The sequence below is a fragment of the Fusarium poae genome, chromosome 3 (genome assembly GCF_019609905.1).
Source record: "Fusarium poae strain DAOMC 252244 chromosome 3, whole genome shotgun sequence".
Taxonomy (NCBI): domain Eukaryota; kingdom Fungi; phylum Ascomycota; class Sordariomycetes; order Hypocreales; family Nectriaceae; genus Fusarium; species Fusarium poae.
The window spans coordinates 217652-236044 of NC_058401.1; the positions used below are offsets into that span (position 1 = coordinate 217652).

The 18393-nt window shown below is 48.1% G+C and overlaps 3 protein-coding genes and 1 non-coding gene across 4 annotated transcripts; all 4 read left to right on the plus strand.

Annotated features, from left to right (window-relative positions):
* The first annotated feature begins 550 nt into the window (after positions 1–550).
* On the plus strand, positions 551–624 carry FPOAC1_007427. Its single transcript has one exon. It is a non-coding gene; the product is annotated as a tRNA-Val (tRNA).
* Positions 625–2992: 2368 nt separating this feature from the next.
* Positions 2993–3467, plus strand: FPOAC1_007428 (uncharacterized protein; the record flags this gene model as incomplete). Its single annotated transcript, XM_044851893.1, has 2 exons — positions 2993–3183; positions 3398–3467. The coding sequence occupies 2 exons, from the start codon at positions 2993–2995 to the stop codon at positions 3465–3467; spliced, it is 261 nt and encodes an 86-aa protein (XP_044704563.1).
* Positions 3468–5917: 2450 nt separating this feature from the next.
* On the plus strand, positions 5918–7686 carry FPOAC1_007429 (uncharacterized protein; the record flags this gene model as incomplete). The annotated part of the gene is made up of 3 exons (XM_044851894.1): positions 5918–7264; positions 7325–7483; positions 7543–7686. The coding sequence occupies 3 exons, from the start codon at positions 5918–5920 to the stop codon at positions 7684–7686; spliced, it is 1650 nt and encodes a 549-aa protein (XP_044704564.1).
* Positions 7687–8393: 707 nt separating this feature from the next.
* FPOAC1_007430 (uncharacterized protein) lies at positions 8394–18135 on the plus strand (the record flags this gene model as incomplete). Its single annotated transcript, XM_044851895.1, has 5 exons — positions 8394–8734; positions 8793–14629; positions 14778–16601; positions 16651–17396; positions 17455–18135. The coding sequence occupies 5 exons, from the start codon at positions 8394–8396 to the stop codon at positions 18133–18135; spliced, it is 9429 nt and encodes a 3142-aa protein (XP_044704565.1).
* Positions 18136–18393: the final 258 nt, after the last annotated feature.

An 18393-nucleotide genomic window follows, 5' to 3' on the forward strand; every position in this document is an offset into this window, starting at 1 on the left:
TACGCGGCTTAGGGGGAAGTGCGGTCGTCATGTGATGTCGAAGCGTTGTTGGAGATAATGCAGTAATATTGGGATAACCAGTTTGCTGCTGTAGCAAGTGACAATGTTGATTACGAAGCTTGGCCTAGCAAGCGACCAGCTGCTTTCTCTCTTCATGAGGTTTTCTTCAGTTGTTGAGGTATGTCTATCGGCGAGAGCTTTGATCTCGATACTTTGGTCAACAAGTGTCGAGACGTAGGATGCTGGTCTTACTTCATGACAAGTATTCCCCTCGAGGTTTAGCGAGTCCGTTAACGCCGTGATAATCTTGTAGCAAAAGGCCACCTAAGACCAGAGTCAATGAAAGGTCACTTTACTACTAGTAGCAAAAGGCCTAAATATCTTCCAAACATGGTATGTGGAACAGAAGATGATGTAGACTTGATTGGATGCTGTTGGATGCTTTTAGACTGATAACGTCCTGCAGACAATACTAGTCGTACTGTAAACTTGGTGAAGATTCCGCTGTACAATAACCCAGACTTGGACATGCTAGCATACGGAAACATAAGGTACTGTGGTCTAGTTGGTTATGACATCTCGTTAACACCGAGAAGGTCCCCGGTTCGAGCCCGGGCAGAACCTCATTTTTTGCATCCTGCGATACTTATATATGACTTTTAACCAGAGGGCTCCTAGTGTACATAGTTGTCCTATATACACTTGAATCCGATCCTCAAGTCAACTATTACACTAGCCATTAGACCTGGACAATGTCGGCTTAGCGAGTTATCCCAAATACCTCACAAGTCCCTATAGTCCATATAATTCTAGCAAGAGTGGAATAAACAGGAACAGCACAGGTTGCGAGTTGATAATCATGATGACTGTGAAGATAAGCGTTATTCTCGATATTAGTTTCCCTGTCCTTAGAACATTGTCCGTACTGATGCAATAAGTAACTTTCATCGGAGTTCTATGTACTCCGGGTTAGTTTGGCCCGCTTTGTACTCCTCACTAAGTTTCTTGACGATCTCTATAGCATAATGCACGAGTAGAAACTCGCTGGAACAAAAGGGAAACAAGCCGCCAAATCCGGGTTTTGACAGACTTTCTTAAAAAATAAAAATTTGGCATCGTTGTTTATGTCGCCTTCTTTCTTCACACGTATACGTCGATTGTATACTGAGAAAACACATATATGCAGCCGTAGGTTAATCTGGAACGCCTAGATAATAGACATCTACAGCCTTAACCTATACCCAGGGTTAATGAAGCCAGCGTCAGGGTCTTGGTGGACCGGCTAATGAATCACGTGATCGCGTGATCAAACGTACCTTTTGGGAGTGTTACTATTAGTTGATTCAGAAGTGTCAAAGTCAACAGAAAACTAACTTTATATCATCCGCTAATACGAAATAATTTAGTCTGGCTGCCAAGGACATAAATCGGAAAGTTTGAGCTTATTACCTCGCTTCTTCATGGACCTTGATTTTCGATTTCCTGATAGGATAGGAGATAGCAGGTGCCGGTAGCACTCAAAGAGGAGTCTTCCACCTATCGTTGCCAAGGCAACGCGACCTGACGATCACATATTGACTTTATATTAACACGATTATCCATCGACGTGAACGAGGGGGAATACAATCACCAGTCTTGGCTTATCTATAAGTGTGTTTATGAATAATTTCTTGGAGGAATGTCGCATGTATATATCTCTAGAACTTATAGGATTATTCAGCCAAGTTCCCAATATCAGCAAGTTACCTCGTTATTATTTCTTATCCACGCTGCCGTTACCAGCATCTTTTACTATCACTAGACGTGACTTATATGAGCTGGCGAGACATTGCACTACGTCCCGAAAAGCGAGATGTTATGAGTAGTATAATTTCGGGAGAAAAAACTGCAAGGTCACAAGAGCATGCTTTTAAACAACATCTCAACAAGACTCTATCTACTTTCCAAACCACAAGGCAGATTGAACTGTGGATTTGTAGGTACAAAACGGAGAATGTCGTCGGCGATATAGATAGACATAGAACCCCATCACTGCGCGAGATGTTGTCACTACGAGTACCATCACTTAGAATGTGATTCTACCGAAAGAACGAAGTTGCTGAAACATGCATCATCCGCCACTGCGCTCTGGAAAGTCACTTCACTTGGACTAGCAGTCGAAATCGTGTAACACAATGTCCAAGGCAAAAGATCAGATAAAGCAAAGTTAGAGATGAGATATTCTGCCTTACGCAGCGTGCTAAGCAGGTTAACTTCTAACACCGACAAGTCCAGCAAATGACGCAGGGAAGCTTCAAAGACGTCTCTATCAAGATATTAGGAAAGTTGTAAACGACCATGGTAACTCTCACAAGGTTAAAGTGCAGTTGATGCTCTATGCGGAAGAGTCATCCTTGGGGAATCAACCAAAAGGTCCTGTCAAGACAGCCGTGGGATACAAGGATGTGGTGAACCTACCCCAGTACCTATTGTGGACCGCCCTCAAAGGCGGTTCATTGCTTCCGCCCTCAAAGGCGGTTCGTTTCTTCCGCCCAGAAAGGGGCAATCTTCCGACCGCCAACATCGGCGATTGTTTTAAGACAGCCATAAACCGCCATTCACGGCGGTCAATCTGAACCGCCCAAGGACGCCGAAAGAGACGGTCGGTTTTGACCGCCCGCCCACGAAGGCGGATTGTTTCAGACCGACCGCCTGGACCGCTCAAGATCACTCGCCTTCTGAGGCATTCTAACCTAGACCGCCCATGTTGACCGATGAGAGACAGTGGACTGGAACTGTCTAGAAAGGCAGTTGCTATAAACCGCCTGCTCAGGCGGCTGACTTTGACCGCCGATACAGGCGCAAATACACGACCTCCAAAGACCGCCCGAGCAGGCGGTAAATCTCGACTGCCCATACCCGCCGGAAGTGATGGTTACTTTAGATTGTTTGTGTAGGCGGTCATTTTTGACCGCCCACGACCGCCGAACAAGACAATAACTTCAGACCGCCCATGGCCGCCGATAAGGAGCAGTGGGCAGAAACCGCCCAGGGAGGCGGATACTCCAAACCGCCAGAAAGGCGCAACCTCACGACCGCCCGCCTCGGCGGTCATATTAAACCGCCCATGGCCGCCGAAATATACAGTAACTTCGGACCGCCTAAGACAGAATCCTTCAAATCGACCGCCAGCCTTTTGCGGCAGTCGGTTTCAACCGCCCACAGCTGCCAACCAAGACAGTGGCTCTAGACCGCCCGAGCAGGCTGTAGATTTCAACCGCCGACAGAGGCGCACCATCTGGACTGTTTGAGACCGTCCGCCTTCTAAGGCGGTTCAACCTAGAATGGCCATCATGACCCATGACGGGTGGTGGACTGAACCGTCTAGACAGGCGGTTCATTCTGACCGCCGATACAGGCGTAATCGTAGGACCGCCGAGGACCGCCCGCCTACGATGGCGGTTGTCGTTGGATTGTCCGACTACTGAGGCGGTTCAAGTCGGACCGCCCCCGGAGGCGGAAAATCCCAACCGCCTCTCTTGGCGGAATTTTGTTTTCACGACCTGAATGACCGACCGCCCGAGCAGGCGGTTTGCCTCGACTACTGTAAACAGCGCAGCGTTCCATTGTCAAAAAGTGATCACGCTAAAGCAAGCTGCAGATAATATAGACAACTGGAAAGACAGTGCTATATTGCTTTCTATTTCCATCAATCGAGGGTTTTGAGTAAACACCAGTAGTTGTTGTGTATCTTTCCAGGTGGTAACTACTCATGTACGACGTGCCACATATCACGACTGATATGTTATGGAAGTTAACATAGAGGCGGCGAAGGTCATGAAAGATAACGCTCCTACGTGCAGGCGTGCCCCGTGAATGACAAGTTTGGCGTAGTGCTTTTAACGTACTGGTAGGACTTTTCAGATGTCAATTTGGAGATTCATGATACATATGGAGAGCTTTCCGTCTTAAGTACACCCTAATAGGCAAACTGGAACAATAAATGGGAAGCGAGCATGTGTAGCCCAAGCTATCTGACTAGGCACCATTGTTTCCACCTTCCAACAGCGCCAATTTAACAAATGTCGTCTAGTTCTTCTTGTCAAGTGATATGAATAGGAAGACGCTTCCTTGCTTAGAACCGGTGGCGGTCCTCTTAGATTTTGAAACGGAGTGGTGGATGGCATATCGTTAACTTTGATGCTGACAGCGAGATTCTCATTTACGGTGATAATCACAATCTCGGGTAGTGGGAGTGGTGACAGGGAATTATGACGGAGTCCCTCGACGGCAATTTACTTTACTGGGAATATTTGAATCATGTTTGGAGTGATTGCTGTTGCTTAAACCAAGATACAGGTTTCACTTGTTGGGCTCACTTTGTCCCCCAGTATGTGGCTTGACAATTACAATCAGTCAACATGTTGATAATATATTCGACAACCACGGAGATTAACCCCAGCGGTTGTATGGATATGTTATGTTTTGGGAGCGTGATGGCCTCACAAGTCCGTTCTTGCGCTACCGCCCTGATCGGCACGATACGTTCGTACAAAACCACATTCGTTCTTGACCTGAAGAGGGGAATTAGTACGACCTTGTGAGTCCCTTGTACCTCGAGAGGTTCACGATGACTTCTGTCAGCTTGACCTTCGTACCTTTTCTACGCTAGCTTGCGGAGGTCCCTTTCTGGGTCGTGTGCCCGTCTATAAGACAAAGATACTTATATCCTCAGACAAAAACGTACTTAAATGACGGGGCATTCGTCCTCATCAGAAGAGAGGCTATACGTCCGGCAATAACGAAAGAACGGTCACGTGACTAGCTGTGACCGACCTTGTTTCGCCCCACAAAACGGATGTGATTTTGTACGGAGGTATCGTGCCGATCAGGGCGTACCGGGTAAGTGTAATCGCTTGTTGGAAACACCAGTGAAAATGCAAACAGATCGTCCAAACACAGAACAAATAATGAGACAAACTGAAAATTCGTAAAACAGGCAGGGTATAATGAATTAGAGGAAATGTGATATAAATTTCCTTTTGCAAATCTCTGCGAAGGAATGACTCCATGATGTTAGGTGCATAACATATGTCCTTTAGCCACAGTCATTTCCACGATGGAAATTCAGATCCTCGAACCTTACAGCATCACTGGCACTATTCACGAGTATAGCTAATTGAAGGCTGGGCAAACAGCCCTGATTCGAATGCCAAGTTCTTTGTATTTGTTTTCCGAATAAAGACCTTTGCTAAGCAGGTAAATGACGGTCACTTGTTGTTAGAAACACATATGTACATCTGCGATAGACGGTCACAATCTGAGGAAAAGCCAAGGCATCTGTCTTTTAAACATCGGGTACCATTGCAGACGCCCCGTTTGGTTTCGTCGTGGGTCTGTAAATCCGTGAAGGCTGGTTACATCAAGTCATTGCCGCGGACCAACATAATTAATTGTTCCTGTCAGCAAGTGCAGTGCCATGCATGATTGGTGAGGCTCATGGTCACATGTGGGGCTGCTTGGCTGAACGAAACCGTTCACCACTACCACTTCAAATAGAAGAATTCAAGGTTCATTAAATCCTCATTGATATGCTCTATCAATAGGAAAATAACTGCTGATAAAGGTTTCCAAGGAGGCATACACTACCTAGTGGGCGGCAGAGAGGTCGGCCTCCCGACTCTGAGGGTGTAAAAATAAATTGTCACATACCTATCGTGTAAAGGCATAAACCTACCTACTAATTTCGTCTCCTATGCTTCCCGCGGCTACCAAGGCAACCAACTTCAGTCCAGCTTAGGAGCTCGAGGCCCACCAGCCTTTCTCGTCGATTTTGAGCCCATTACGGTTCACTTTGTTCCATCTTTCTTCTTATATCACATCATCATTCATAAGTCGGAAATCTACAGCAACAACTTCACTCCAACGAGTCACCAATATGCCCGCTGAAGCAATGACTAACCTTCGGGATATACCCGGCAAAGGTAAGGGGTTGATTGCTACTAGGAAAATCCCCAGGGGCACTCGAATACTCTCTGAAGAGTCCGTCATTACGGTCCCCGAAGGCTGTACCGACAGCAGATCCATGCGAGCATCCATACGCCGGCAGGTTGACAAACTCAATCCAGACCAGCTCCAGGCTTTCCTAGACATGGGCAATAACTATCCCGACGCCTCTCAACACTATGGAATAGTTCGAACAAACGCTCTTCCTATGGATGACGAAAGTGGAATCTTCCTCGTTGCATGCCGTATCAACCACGCCTGCGACAACAACGCTCAAAGGATTTGGAATGAGTCCATCAAAATACATACAGTCCATGTCTTGCGCGACATTGACGAGGGCGAAGAGATCACCATCTCGTACCTTCAAGATGTCTTGAACAATCGACGAACACGACAAAAGGCACTTCGAGAGAAGTTCAATTTCGATTGTACTTGCCATCTTTGCTCCCTCCCGTTCAAGCTGAGCGTCGAAAGCGACAGACGTATTGATGAGATCTTGAAACTGGAGAATCGTGTGGCTCAAAACGGTATCAATGGGATCATGCGGGACCCAGAGCGGATGCTTCGATACGTGGAACGACAGGTTGAACTGTACAGCGAACATGATACCAACGATGTTGGCTTACCGAGAGCTTTCTTTGATGCCGCTCAGATTACTGCCGCCCACGGGGACCTGGCCAGATCTTATATCTTAACTGAGCGGGCCGCAGCCGGATGGCGTCTCATCCTAGGCCAAGACGATCATCAATTCCTGAAAGCCCAACGACTTGCCATGGACCCTTCACGTCATGCTACATTTGGAAACTCGACACGGTGGAAGACTGACTTCGACTTGGACAAGGTTCCCTGGGAACTAGGCCCAGCTGACTTTGAAGACTGGCTGTGGAAGAGTGCGAAGAAAAGTTCGTCCGACGGTGTTGGAGTCTTCCGCAACCAGTCTACATTTCCCAGTTTCCTTGGACTGCCTTCCGAGTTCGAGATAGAACACTACTTCTTCGAAGTCACCGATGTCGAAAATAGCGCCCACTACCAGCCACGACGACACTGGTGCTTTTTGGCAGAAATTGTCCCGTCTATGCAGTCTGTGCCTTGCTATATGAAGGTCAAGGATGCCTCCGGCATGATAATTCCATTCAACTTCATCGGGGAGGCCTGCGGTCGCAAGATTGCACAGTCATCCCTTTGCGTAGGGTACACTGTTGCCGTGCTCTATGCAGAACAACATGCAGTTGGCCTTCCGGAATCAGGAATCAATCTTAAAGATCCCCAACATTTCAGGGTACGTCCACTTCTCGACTTGAGCCAACAATTTTTATCATTAACTTATGCTGCTACTCAGGTATTCCCGCTGTCGATGAAAAACCTTCTTTCCCTCAGCGACAGAGTCTTTGAATTCTCAGCCGAGACCAACGGAATGAAGACTTGTCACGGGTGCGGTAAACAGGCCACATCTATGATCAGGTGTGCCAACTGTTTATTCTTCTGGTACTGCAGCGGGGTAAGTCATTTCTCATCGACGCCGCGAAGCTACTATGATGCTAACCACGCTACCCACAGGCCTGCCAAAGATTTGGATGGACTGAAAAGGATCACAAGACAGAATGCAAGCTACTCAACGATGGTGATTTGAAGGGACTCTTGATGCTCAACGAAAGCACTTTTCAAGGCCCTGTGAAATTTCCTTTGGCCTCCTGGGCTTAGATTTTGTGTACAGAAGGGAAAGGTGGACAATTTCACGGTTCACGGATCGTGGTTCTACTTATTTACTGTTCCATCTGTATGTGTGTCTGGATGTCAAGAGAATTCAGATTAACGTTGGAACCACTCTTCTTTGTGCTTTGACAGATAGAGAAAACCCAATCTTTTTAGGTTTAACTATTTACTTTACAGAGTCTTTTTCAGCAATTGTGAGAGAAACGTTCAGCGACGAAGGTTTTAGTCTGAATGCTTTGTTTTGGTTTAAAACACTGAGTGTAATGAGAAGGTTTGGGTAACAGTGGGGAACATAAAATGGTATATTATCCTTGCCAAATAACGTCGAAAAACTGGACTGTGTCCTTAATGTGAATGCAGCAACAAGTCATTCCATTTCAGTGCCGTGGAACCACCTACACAAAGGCAAGTCTCCCGCGTTGCCAGGCTTTAGGCAACAGAGAAACAAACAAAGCGACTAATCACAAGACCCCACAACGATTCTCTGCATAATATTGTGGATCCATTTCTGTGAAGCAAAGACGGCTTGCAGTGGCACGGAGTGACAACAGAAGCATCTCTTCTTTTCACACCTCGGAGGCCCACCACCACGTATCACCATGCTCCCGTGGATGACTTCGACTTTTCAACAAGTGAAACAACTCCAGACTTTCTTTCCTTCATGGTCTCCTGTCGCCAAACACAAAGTCGCAACCATGTCGGAAGACGAGCCTGCCCTCCTCGAGGCCTTGTTTCATCACCTGGTACTCCCACCAAAACTACCGCGTCGTTTTGACGGAGACAACACCGCCCTGAAGAGAAGCTTTGGGAGGCGGCTGCTTCAGGCCTTGGACGCCTTCCGGGATGTTGGTGATCCGAACATTTGGCACACCCTTGAGGCATCGCTGCAGGCCACACAACACTTGCATGACGGCCCTCTCACTCAATGTGACATCTTGAGTGCACTGACGAGCGTACAGCGCTCTCACGGTGATGTTTGGCTTGGTATTCATGTTGAGGCACAAAATGCTGGTTTGATCTTTCACGCAGACGACGGGTATGAAAGCGAATGTCTCTTCCACTCAATCGTTGTTCATGACTGACTTCTTGTACAGAGGCGATCACGTGATCATCGAAGAATTCCAGGCGGCAGCACCGGTCGCAGATGTTCTCAAGACAGAAAGTGCACTCACTTGGGACTTCCCTAGTAGAGCCATCGCCATCCCGCTTACCGACCTCAACAATGAATCTTTCCTCGAAAATTTGACGCGATTCCTCCAAGAAGCCAATTCGACCTCTTTTGACAAATTTTCGGCGACCGCCAGCAAGGGCGGAAAATCAGTGGTCGAGGTTCGCGATTGCGCTAGCTCCGCCCTGATCGGCGGAATCCTCATGTCGCTCTTGGAAGCAATCGGAACCGCTGTGCATCCACCACAACTACGCAAGCGAATTCGAGACGATGTCGTGCTGGACAAAACCGAAAAGCCTTGGAGACGCTCTCCATACTGGCTTATCTTGCGGGTTACCCTCGGGCGGTTACTTTCCGCCCTCACAGGCGGAACTCATCCATCAATGGGCCGCGTCTATTACAAGTTCATAATTTGCGCGGTACTGGCAAATCTTCTCAAAGAGTGTGCTGAGAACATCGAGCCAGAAATGGCGGTCATGCTCAAGGCCAAATTATCGCGTCGCCTTGCCAAGCTCGAGTCTCAGAGGAATTCTGCCTCTGGGCCTCTCCGAGAGACATACGACGATTTCTTCACTCACAGCAATGCCCATTTCCACACCATATTGACCAACGCCAACGCTCAAATCACTCGCTCATGGGAACAGTACAAACGTACTATCGTCCGTCACGTTCCTGTTCTTCCGCGTCGTGCTTCCGAAAGCGATCTTGTATTGGGTTTACCCAACAGCCGCGAGGTCTTTCAACAACTCTTGTCACGGGAAACTGATTCTGCAAGGCGACAGTTGTCTGTGAACCTTCAAATACTCAACGAAGGGACGGTATTCCAGGTTAATGAGCTCGCCGGCAAGTACAGTGCACTGGTCGAACTCGAGGATAGGATGACTGCTAGTCTCACCTTCCAATTCACTTCTGAACAAACATGTGAGAAATTCGCTCTCGACATTGAGTCCTTCATGTCGCAAGTGGGAGGGGCCTATACAAACAGCCCGTTGCTCATGAGTCGTTACCTGCTCCTGCTCTTTGAAATGTGGACTCGCATGGACAAAGAAGCGATCATAGTATGTCCGCTACTGAAGGAGTACCATCCAATTTTCGTTCCTAGTTCGTTGGATGTGCTCTGCTTACAGACCAGGGAAGAGTTTGCGCGTCTCAGAGCGGTCCAGGAGTACCTTGCTTATCGCATCTCCGCGCTCAAATCACATCACCTAACGATCTTCGACAATCCTCGAAAACGTGACTCGTTCGCTAACAAATTCGTTTACAATACTACGAAGGGAAATGAATTTGTAACTCTGGGTGAGACCATTGATGTACAGTCGCAGGAGTTAAAGTCCAACAAGCAATCTGAACTTGCGACATTGACAGAAACTTACAACAATCTTACTCAGTCTTTGCAGGGTATGAAATGTACTTGTACCCCACCTCCCAACAAAAACCAACCAAAGAAGCGCTGTAAAAGGTGCCAGATGTCTCGGCAGCGAAAGAAACTAAAGATAAATGCCCACGAAGATCTACTCCCCCCCGACACCAAGGCTGAAAAAGCTCACAGAGCCACAATCCTTTTCCAATTACGCATGCCACGCTATCTTTCTGCCTACCGCAAAGCCGTCTGGAAGTTACATTTGCTGGGCACCAAAGAATCGCTTCCCAGTCTAGGTGATCACAAGTTGCTATTCGACGACCTGAGTAGTCTTCGTAAGTTCGCCACAGGTCAAAGCAATATAACTCTAGCATCTCGCAAAAAGTCCTTTGGTCAGACTCACTACGGAAAAATGAAACTGCCAAAGACTGTTTCGCAAGTTATCTTTCCATTTGGGGCCGAATTTGCTTGCTACGATAGTTCATCAGGTATTTGGGCTGATCAACTTCCCCGAATTCCTTGGTTCGAGCATCTCATGGGCTCCTGGATTCCCAGCGGAATTCCAGACCCATACGCGTCGGGCAAGAACTTTTCAGAAGATGATCCATACCGCCCCTCCTCCTACGATATCGTGGCGAATGATTTTAGCTGTCCCCCGGAGCTATCGGTACACGAGTATTCTGCCATTCAACGAGTGGTATCTGCAAGAGGTAGACGTTGGCTAATCCTTCTCGTTGAGCTAGGCACAACCAATTTTAACTTCAGCAGCGAACCTACCATGAAGCTGCTCAACCATCTTGCAGTACAGGCTGGCCCAGCAATTCGAGAAAATGGCGTCTTGCGCGAGGCACATAGTCTGTTCGATGATCGAGCCTTCTGTGCAACGCTGTGTGAACTACTACGAGGGCGACTGGACTCCATCAAATCAAGCTGGCGGGAGGTACATTATATGAATGTTCTTGTGACATTCAGTGTGCAGCTCTATCATCTTTGTCCTGACGAGTTCCGACATGACGCTGAAACTCTACTTGTTACCATCCGATCGATTACCGGTGGATGGATTTCACAACTGCGAAACGAAGTCCGAACTGCTTCAGAGGGTGAGGCTGCGAGCAGGGCTGCAACATTTGCCTTTTGGGCCGCCTTACTGACTCGTCGGACGTTTTGGGCCTATAAAGTCCGCTTACACAAACGCAACGATGATGACGACGCTCGCTGCTTCTTCAGAGCTTCCATCGCTCTCCAGGAGAACTTACTGACTGATGTTGATCGACTGGATCCGACACTCCGGGATTTACTTATCGAGGATCTAACCAAATCGAATACCATGCGAGGCCAGATCGAAGAGTGGTTCAAAAGAAGTTACAAATTGTTGGAAGCTTCCATAAATGAGACATGGACAAATTCAGGAGCGAGTAGTGTGAGATCATACTCCAAGTGGAAAAGCCTCACTGGCATCCAATATGGGTGGGTAAAATCGCGGGTGGCGGGAACAGAATGGACATCGTCTCAGGTTGTTCATTACCACTTGCTACAAGGACACCTCACCGTTGACGGAAAGCCATTGGGGAGACTACCTCTGCAGATGACACAGGATCCGGCCGTTCAGGAACTCTTCGGAACACAACATCTCCTCACTCGTCCCTCAGGACTTCTCGAATATCAACTTGTCAATGACATCATGGGACACCAAGTACATCTCGGCTTCAAAGATGGTAGGTTCGTGATTCAAGCACTCTATCGGAACTCCTTACTTGAGTACGTCCCTCGGGCCATTTTCAAGGGCAACAATGGATGTGATTTACCAACGGATCTCGTCGATAATTGCGTACATTGGTTGAATCTGGGTACCGGGCAACTTGAGATGCGTCGGAAACCATGGATTTGGAAACCGAAACCATCGAACTGGATCTTGGATACCCAAAATCGCGTCGCTGTCCGACGAGGTACCAAGCTCGTTGAGCCAAGGTCACACCTGGGTCAGCAAATCACAAGCATATTCCAACATTTCGAAGATCCAGACAAACTGACAATATATCAACCACATGGACGAGGATCATTGTCTATCGAGATGAAGCGACTTGAGATTCGGTTTTCGGTCAATCACAAAGGACTGCTACAATGTCCACAACTCACAGCTGAGGTGGACCCCGATCAGGATGCCGGCACCCTTTACGGGCTTTCAAGTCAGATAATTTTGCGGAATGTCGTCAATAAAGAAAGGAGAACAGTTCTTGTTCCGATTGGCGAGATTTACTGGCAGCGCCGGGGAGTCCACGTGGATGTCAGGATCAGTAATGAGGGCATGTATGCCAGCTTTTCGATCGACAAAGTTCTAGGCCGTCTCGACTGCCCCCCGGAGCCGCTTCTGCTCTACCTGAGAGCTTCAATCCATGCCCTGACATCGTTCCCTCTTCCCGACCCCCTCACGCTTCGAACCGGGACTGAAGAAGCCCGACACTCTCTTTTGGCAGCGCGTAGCCAACCTTGGAGCCCACTGAGTGACTTTCCCAAACGTATACTCTCTGTGATCAAGTCTCTCTCCCCCCGGCGATCATATTATCCCCCAGGTATAAACCTTTATCAGAAGGTAAAGTGGGACAGCAACCTGACGATGTGCATCCAGCATGAGGAATTTCCTTCTCTTGTCAACTCTATTCTCCTACAATCACAACATCTCGAGAGCGTGAGCGGAAACAGCAGGACGGAGGATATTTCATCACAGCAGGCGTCCCCGGGAGTACTTTGTCGTCGTGGACGAATCCGCAGGCAACTCTATGAACGAATCTCTTTTCCATCCGACGTCGATTCTCTCACAAGCTCCTCGAAAGACTTTCCTTACAATCCCAACCAGGATACAAAGGCGAAGGAGGAGGATCGTGTGTATCAGACAATCTGTGCTCTGAGAGCCAATTCGAATGCTATACCTAAACTGGGCCCCTTGACAACATTTGTACAGGAAATGAACAATATTGGGGGCTTCGAAGACACATTCACTGTCACTGATGTCGACCTTCTTCTTGGTGATGCTGTTCTCTACCTATTAGGGTCTCTGCTACAATTTAGCCACAAAGATGGTCATTCAAAACCTTATGACGCTCACTTCCTGCTTGCTCTGTTGGCTTTCAACACAAACATTGATCTCGATGTCATCCAATGGCTGGTGACTATTCACAAGACTACTGAGCTCAGACAAATCGAAACGCCTGGGCAAACTTATTTCACTGGCTTTCGCCTCTTTGAGGAACCATCTATGGGCAACATTGAGGACCTCATCGGGACAAACCAACCATCTTATACCGAATACTGCATAGTTGAAAAGGATGGTGTGCGTAAAAGGACCAAATTGGATCGTGCTGAGTATGAAAAGAAGCAGATGGCCGAAATCACTAGCCTCGCATACCGGGTCATGGATGCTTGGCCTCGTCATTCTTACACACTCTCTAAGCTTAAGGATTTGATCATCCAATCCAACTATCAATACATCGACTCCATCAACTCTTGGGAGAGTTTGAAGCCCGAACTTGAGAGACTATCTCACAATCTAGAGCTTTCAACGTACCTCGAACGGCTTGAGGACACAGCATCGCGACTCTATCAGCAGCAATCCATCGAACAGAAGGCTTTGGCGAAGGATTTGTGGCTCTTGAAACCGAATCCTTTGCCGCTTTCACCATTGGTCAAGTCTCATTCGCTATACAGAGTACCAAGTCTAGGAGAAGACTTTATGAAGCTTCAGTATCAATCGAGCCATGTGTTCAGGGCCTCCTACATGATCGAAACAAAATCCGATGACGTTACTGGTCAACATCGAGCCGATCAAGGCGGACCTGCCTCCACGACATTGCCAATTTTACGTGACAGTCTGTCAGTCCTCGGTCAGATCGTCAAGAGGTTCACTGAGTCATCAGAGACAAGTTTAAGAAAACAATACAGTAAGGACCTCCAGACATCGCTCACGGCCCTGATCGAAGACCACATCGAATCCATCAACAAGCCCAAACAGATCACCCGTGATGTGGATGTCGAAAGAGACATTGTTCTAGCTTGCGAAGAATTGAGCCAGTGGGACTACCATCTTCGGGTCTCGCTTTCGAAAGAGTTTACAGGTTCTACGTGGTTGAAAGAAGGAGGGCTTTGGCCCTGTATGTCTCCCGTCGCAATGTTGGAGCAGTTGCGAAATACCAAGGGTAGCAATCTTAGTCCTGCAATGAAGGCAGAATTGGTATGCTATGGAGTTCTCATCACGAAGCTACAGCGATGCCTTCGCGTCCGTGATGCCACCCTTTGCAAAGATGGCAGGCGTCTACGAGAGAATGAAGAACTGCAGGCGCACTCGAACTGGAGCCCCTATGAACATCCGGAATGGCTTCTTTTGGAGATTGACAATAACCTGCTCATTCGTCCATCCCAGATTGACGTTGCTAGAGCTATCATTACCCCATCTTCTGCTTCAAACTCCGTGCTTCAGATGAATATGGGACAAGGCAAGTTTTTGATCTTTTCCATTCTTTCAATCAACGTCATTTTACTAACCAACACCTCGTACAGGCAAAACGTCGTGTATCATCCCGATGGCCATTGCCACACTCGCCGACCGTACGAACCTATGCCGACTAGTCGTTCCCCGAGCCCTTCTCTTGCAAACCGCGCAGGTAGTCCAAAGTAGAATTGGTGGATTACTCGGTCGCGTTGTTCGCCATGTTCCCTTCTCCCGACGATCGCCCATGGACCAAGAAAGCGTGAACCTCTACAAGATGATCCACCAAGATATCCGGGACACGTGCGGTGTCATGCTCTGTCTTCCGGAGCACATCATGTCATTCAAGCTCAGTGGGCTCCAGCAATTGGTTGACGGTGAACTGAAGAGAGCCAAGAGGATGACGGACATTCAACAATGGTTGGAGGCAAACAGTCGTGACATTCTCGACGAATCCGACTTTACACTCTCGACGAAGACACAACTGATATACCCCAGCGGTGTACCTATGGCGGTTGACGGTCATTCTCAACGCTGGCTTGTCGTCGAAGGGCTCCTATCTCTTGTTGAAGGACACATTCCGTACCTGCAGTCAAAGTACGGCGATGGCATTGACATCACGCGACGTCATCAAGGCTATCCGATCTTGCACATTCTACGTCCAGAAGTTGAGTTCACCCTTGGTCTTCTTCTCATAGAGGATGTATCCAAGGGCCGTCTTCCGCAGTTGCAGTTGAAGAACGCGGCCGATTTCAAAGCTCAACAATACATAAAATCGATTGTGATGGGATTGACTGATCTGTCGATGTGTCAACGAGCTACGGAGTTTTTGACTGATGAAGTCTTCGGCATGAAGACCCTTTACCTTCTTAAAGGTCTCATTTCGGAAGGTCTACTATTGACCTGTTTGAAAAAGCGATGGAACGTCCAGTATGGTCTACACCCTCAACGCGCTCCAATAGCGGTTCCTTTCGAAGCCAAGGGTGTACCCTCATTGACGGCAGAGTACGGCCACCCGGACACGACTCTGATATTGACCTGTCTGGCGTTTTATCAGACTGGTCTTACTCAGCCCCAAGTCGTTCAGTGCTTGGAGCATGTCATACGCTCCAATGACCCCACAATGCAGTATGAGCGACTGGTTCATGGGTGCAAGTTACCAGCCCACCTGGAGTGCTGGAACTTTCTCACACTGGATGACGAAGCACAAATGGAGGATCTTTGGAAGCATGTGAGGTTCGACACTAGCATTATCAACTACTTCCTGAACAACTTCTCTTTTCCAGCGCATGCAAAGCAATTTGGAGTGAAGTTGCAAGCTTCGGGTTGGGACATCCCACTACTTTCGAAGGACAAAGGCCTATCAAACAACCTGACAACAGGCTTCAGCGGAACCAACGACAACAAGAGACTACTTCCTCAGACAATCAAACAAGATGACTTACCTAGTCTGTTACAGACGAATGCAGAAGTCCTCAGTTACTTACTCGAACCACGGAACCAGCGATGCTATCAAGCCATGGACATGAATGGACGACACCTCACTGAAAAGGGACTCTTGGAGCTTCTCAGTCGTGAGAACATACGCATCCTTATTGACGCAGGAGCTTTCATTTTAGAAATGGAAAACAAAGATCTTGCTACTGCCTGGCTCGACGTCTTTCCTGACGCCCAAGGGGCTGTCTACTTTGGCAGCGATAGCAGAGTCATGGTCCACTCCCGATTCCAGAAGCAGCCTGTACCTCTCCTTGCGAGCTCATTCGCGGACAACCTCAAAGATTGTGTTGTGTACATTGATGAGGCGCACACCCGTGGCACGGATTTGAAGTTGCCCGATGATGCCAAAGGAGCCGTCACACTTGGCCTTGGCCAGACAAAGGACCAGACAGTCCAAGGTAAGTAACAGATTTGGCCATAGCCATACTTGAATACTAATAAATGTAGCCGCCATGCGACTTAGACAACTTGGATCGACGCAATCAGTTGCCTTCATCGCGCCCCCAGAGGTCTTTCGAAGTATCCTCGACTTGCGACCGAACGACGAAAAGAATCTCACCCCGGCGACCTCTTCCGACGTGGTATACTGGTTACTCGAGCAAAGCTGCAAAGCGAACGAGAGGATGATGTCCCTCCATACAGCCCAGGGTTTCGACTTTTGCCAGCGCACAAATGCATTGTGGAAGTATCGGAACTTTTCCAACGACCCAGCAGCAAGACAACACCTTTTAGGTGACATACAGCAGCGTGAGGACCAAACTCTCGAACAGCTGTATGGCCCCAGAGACGTCATTCCTACCACGGAAGTCATGGAAAACCTCGACTACAAGTGTTTGAAGGACTTGGCTACCCGTTTGTGTGAACAAAGGCTGGACCTTTCGGGAGACTATTCATCAGCATTCGAGGAACTGGAGTTGGAGCGAGAGGTTGAGTTCGAGTTCGAACAGCTTCGTGAGAAACAGAAGCCTGTCAAGTATAACTCCGATTCTTTCCCTGGTCTTGACCCATCCCTTACCGATTTTGTCACCACCGGATACGCAAGAGGACGCTTCGTCCAAGCTTTTGAATTCCTGAGTGGCACCAAGATAGGACGCAAGTTTGCGCTGAGAAAGACGTCGTCCGAACTGTTTGTTTCAAAGCAGTTCACCAGGAGCATCGCAAATAAAGGCTATGATATAGCCGTTGAAGTCATGGTAATCCTCCCCCCCTCTGTTATCCGTAACAATGGAACCGATCACTAATTTGTACCAGCGACCAGTTGAATGGATCCTCTGGAGTCCCAAAACCGAGACAGCTGTCATTATCATCCCAGAAGAAGCCGAGCTGCTTCTCACGATCCTACGCGACTTGCCCAACCCTTCTGCATTACTGTTGACCTACGCTGCGCCCGTCACAAAGACAATGTGGCGATTCAACACGCTGGACTTTTTTATAATTCCCACACAAGAGAAAACACCAGTGTTTCCTCCATGGCTCGCAATTGAGATCGGCGTCCTGGCCGGGCGATTATATTTCAGCTACAGCGAGTACCCGCATCTCATTTCATGGTTAGGCCTCAGCCAATCAGACTTGCCAGGATCCATTCCAGACACATTCTCACTAGAGACGCGTCGCGTCGAGCGAGGTCTTTTCGTCGACCAACCTTTGAAGTTTCTCTTGGAGTGGCTTACGTATCGACGTCAGACACAGGATATCATGCACACACCGATGGGCTTTTTGTGTCAACGGAAAAAGCTCGAGCCTGGACATCCCTTCTTCGCCGCTGCTACAGCAACGCAAGAGAAACGCGAAAAGCGACCCGATATCGAAGGACGCGTGGTGGAGGACTTGGAAGCAGGGGTTAGCGATGATGACAGTGACTGGGAAGAGGGTGACGAATTGATGATCCCTGATGAAGATCAAATGGAGGATGGATTGGACACTGATATGTGAGTAGAGAACTGATGGAATAGCCATTGGAAGTTCTTCACTAAGGTTACGGTTATTGCTCTATGGTTGTGTATCAACCTCACTTGGCTGAAGGCGAAACGAATAATTGAACAACGTGTTTTTGTACTTTGACCCTTGAAATGTCGCGAGGCTTTATCTGTACCAGAATATTTTCTTGCGTACCAGTGGAACGAATTGTGGAACAGTATGTGATTTCCACCAGCGACGCTTTAGAAACAATGAATTGCTGCCTATGGTTAG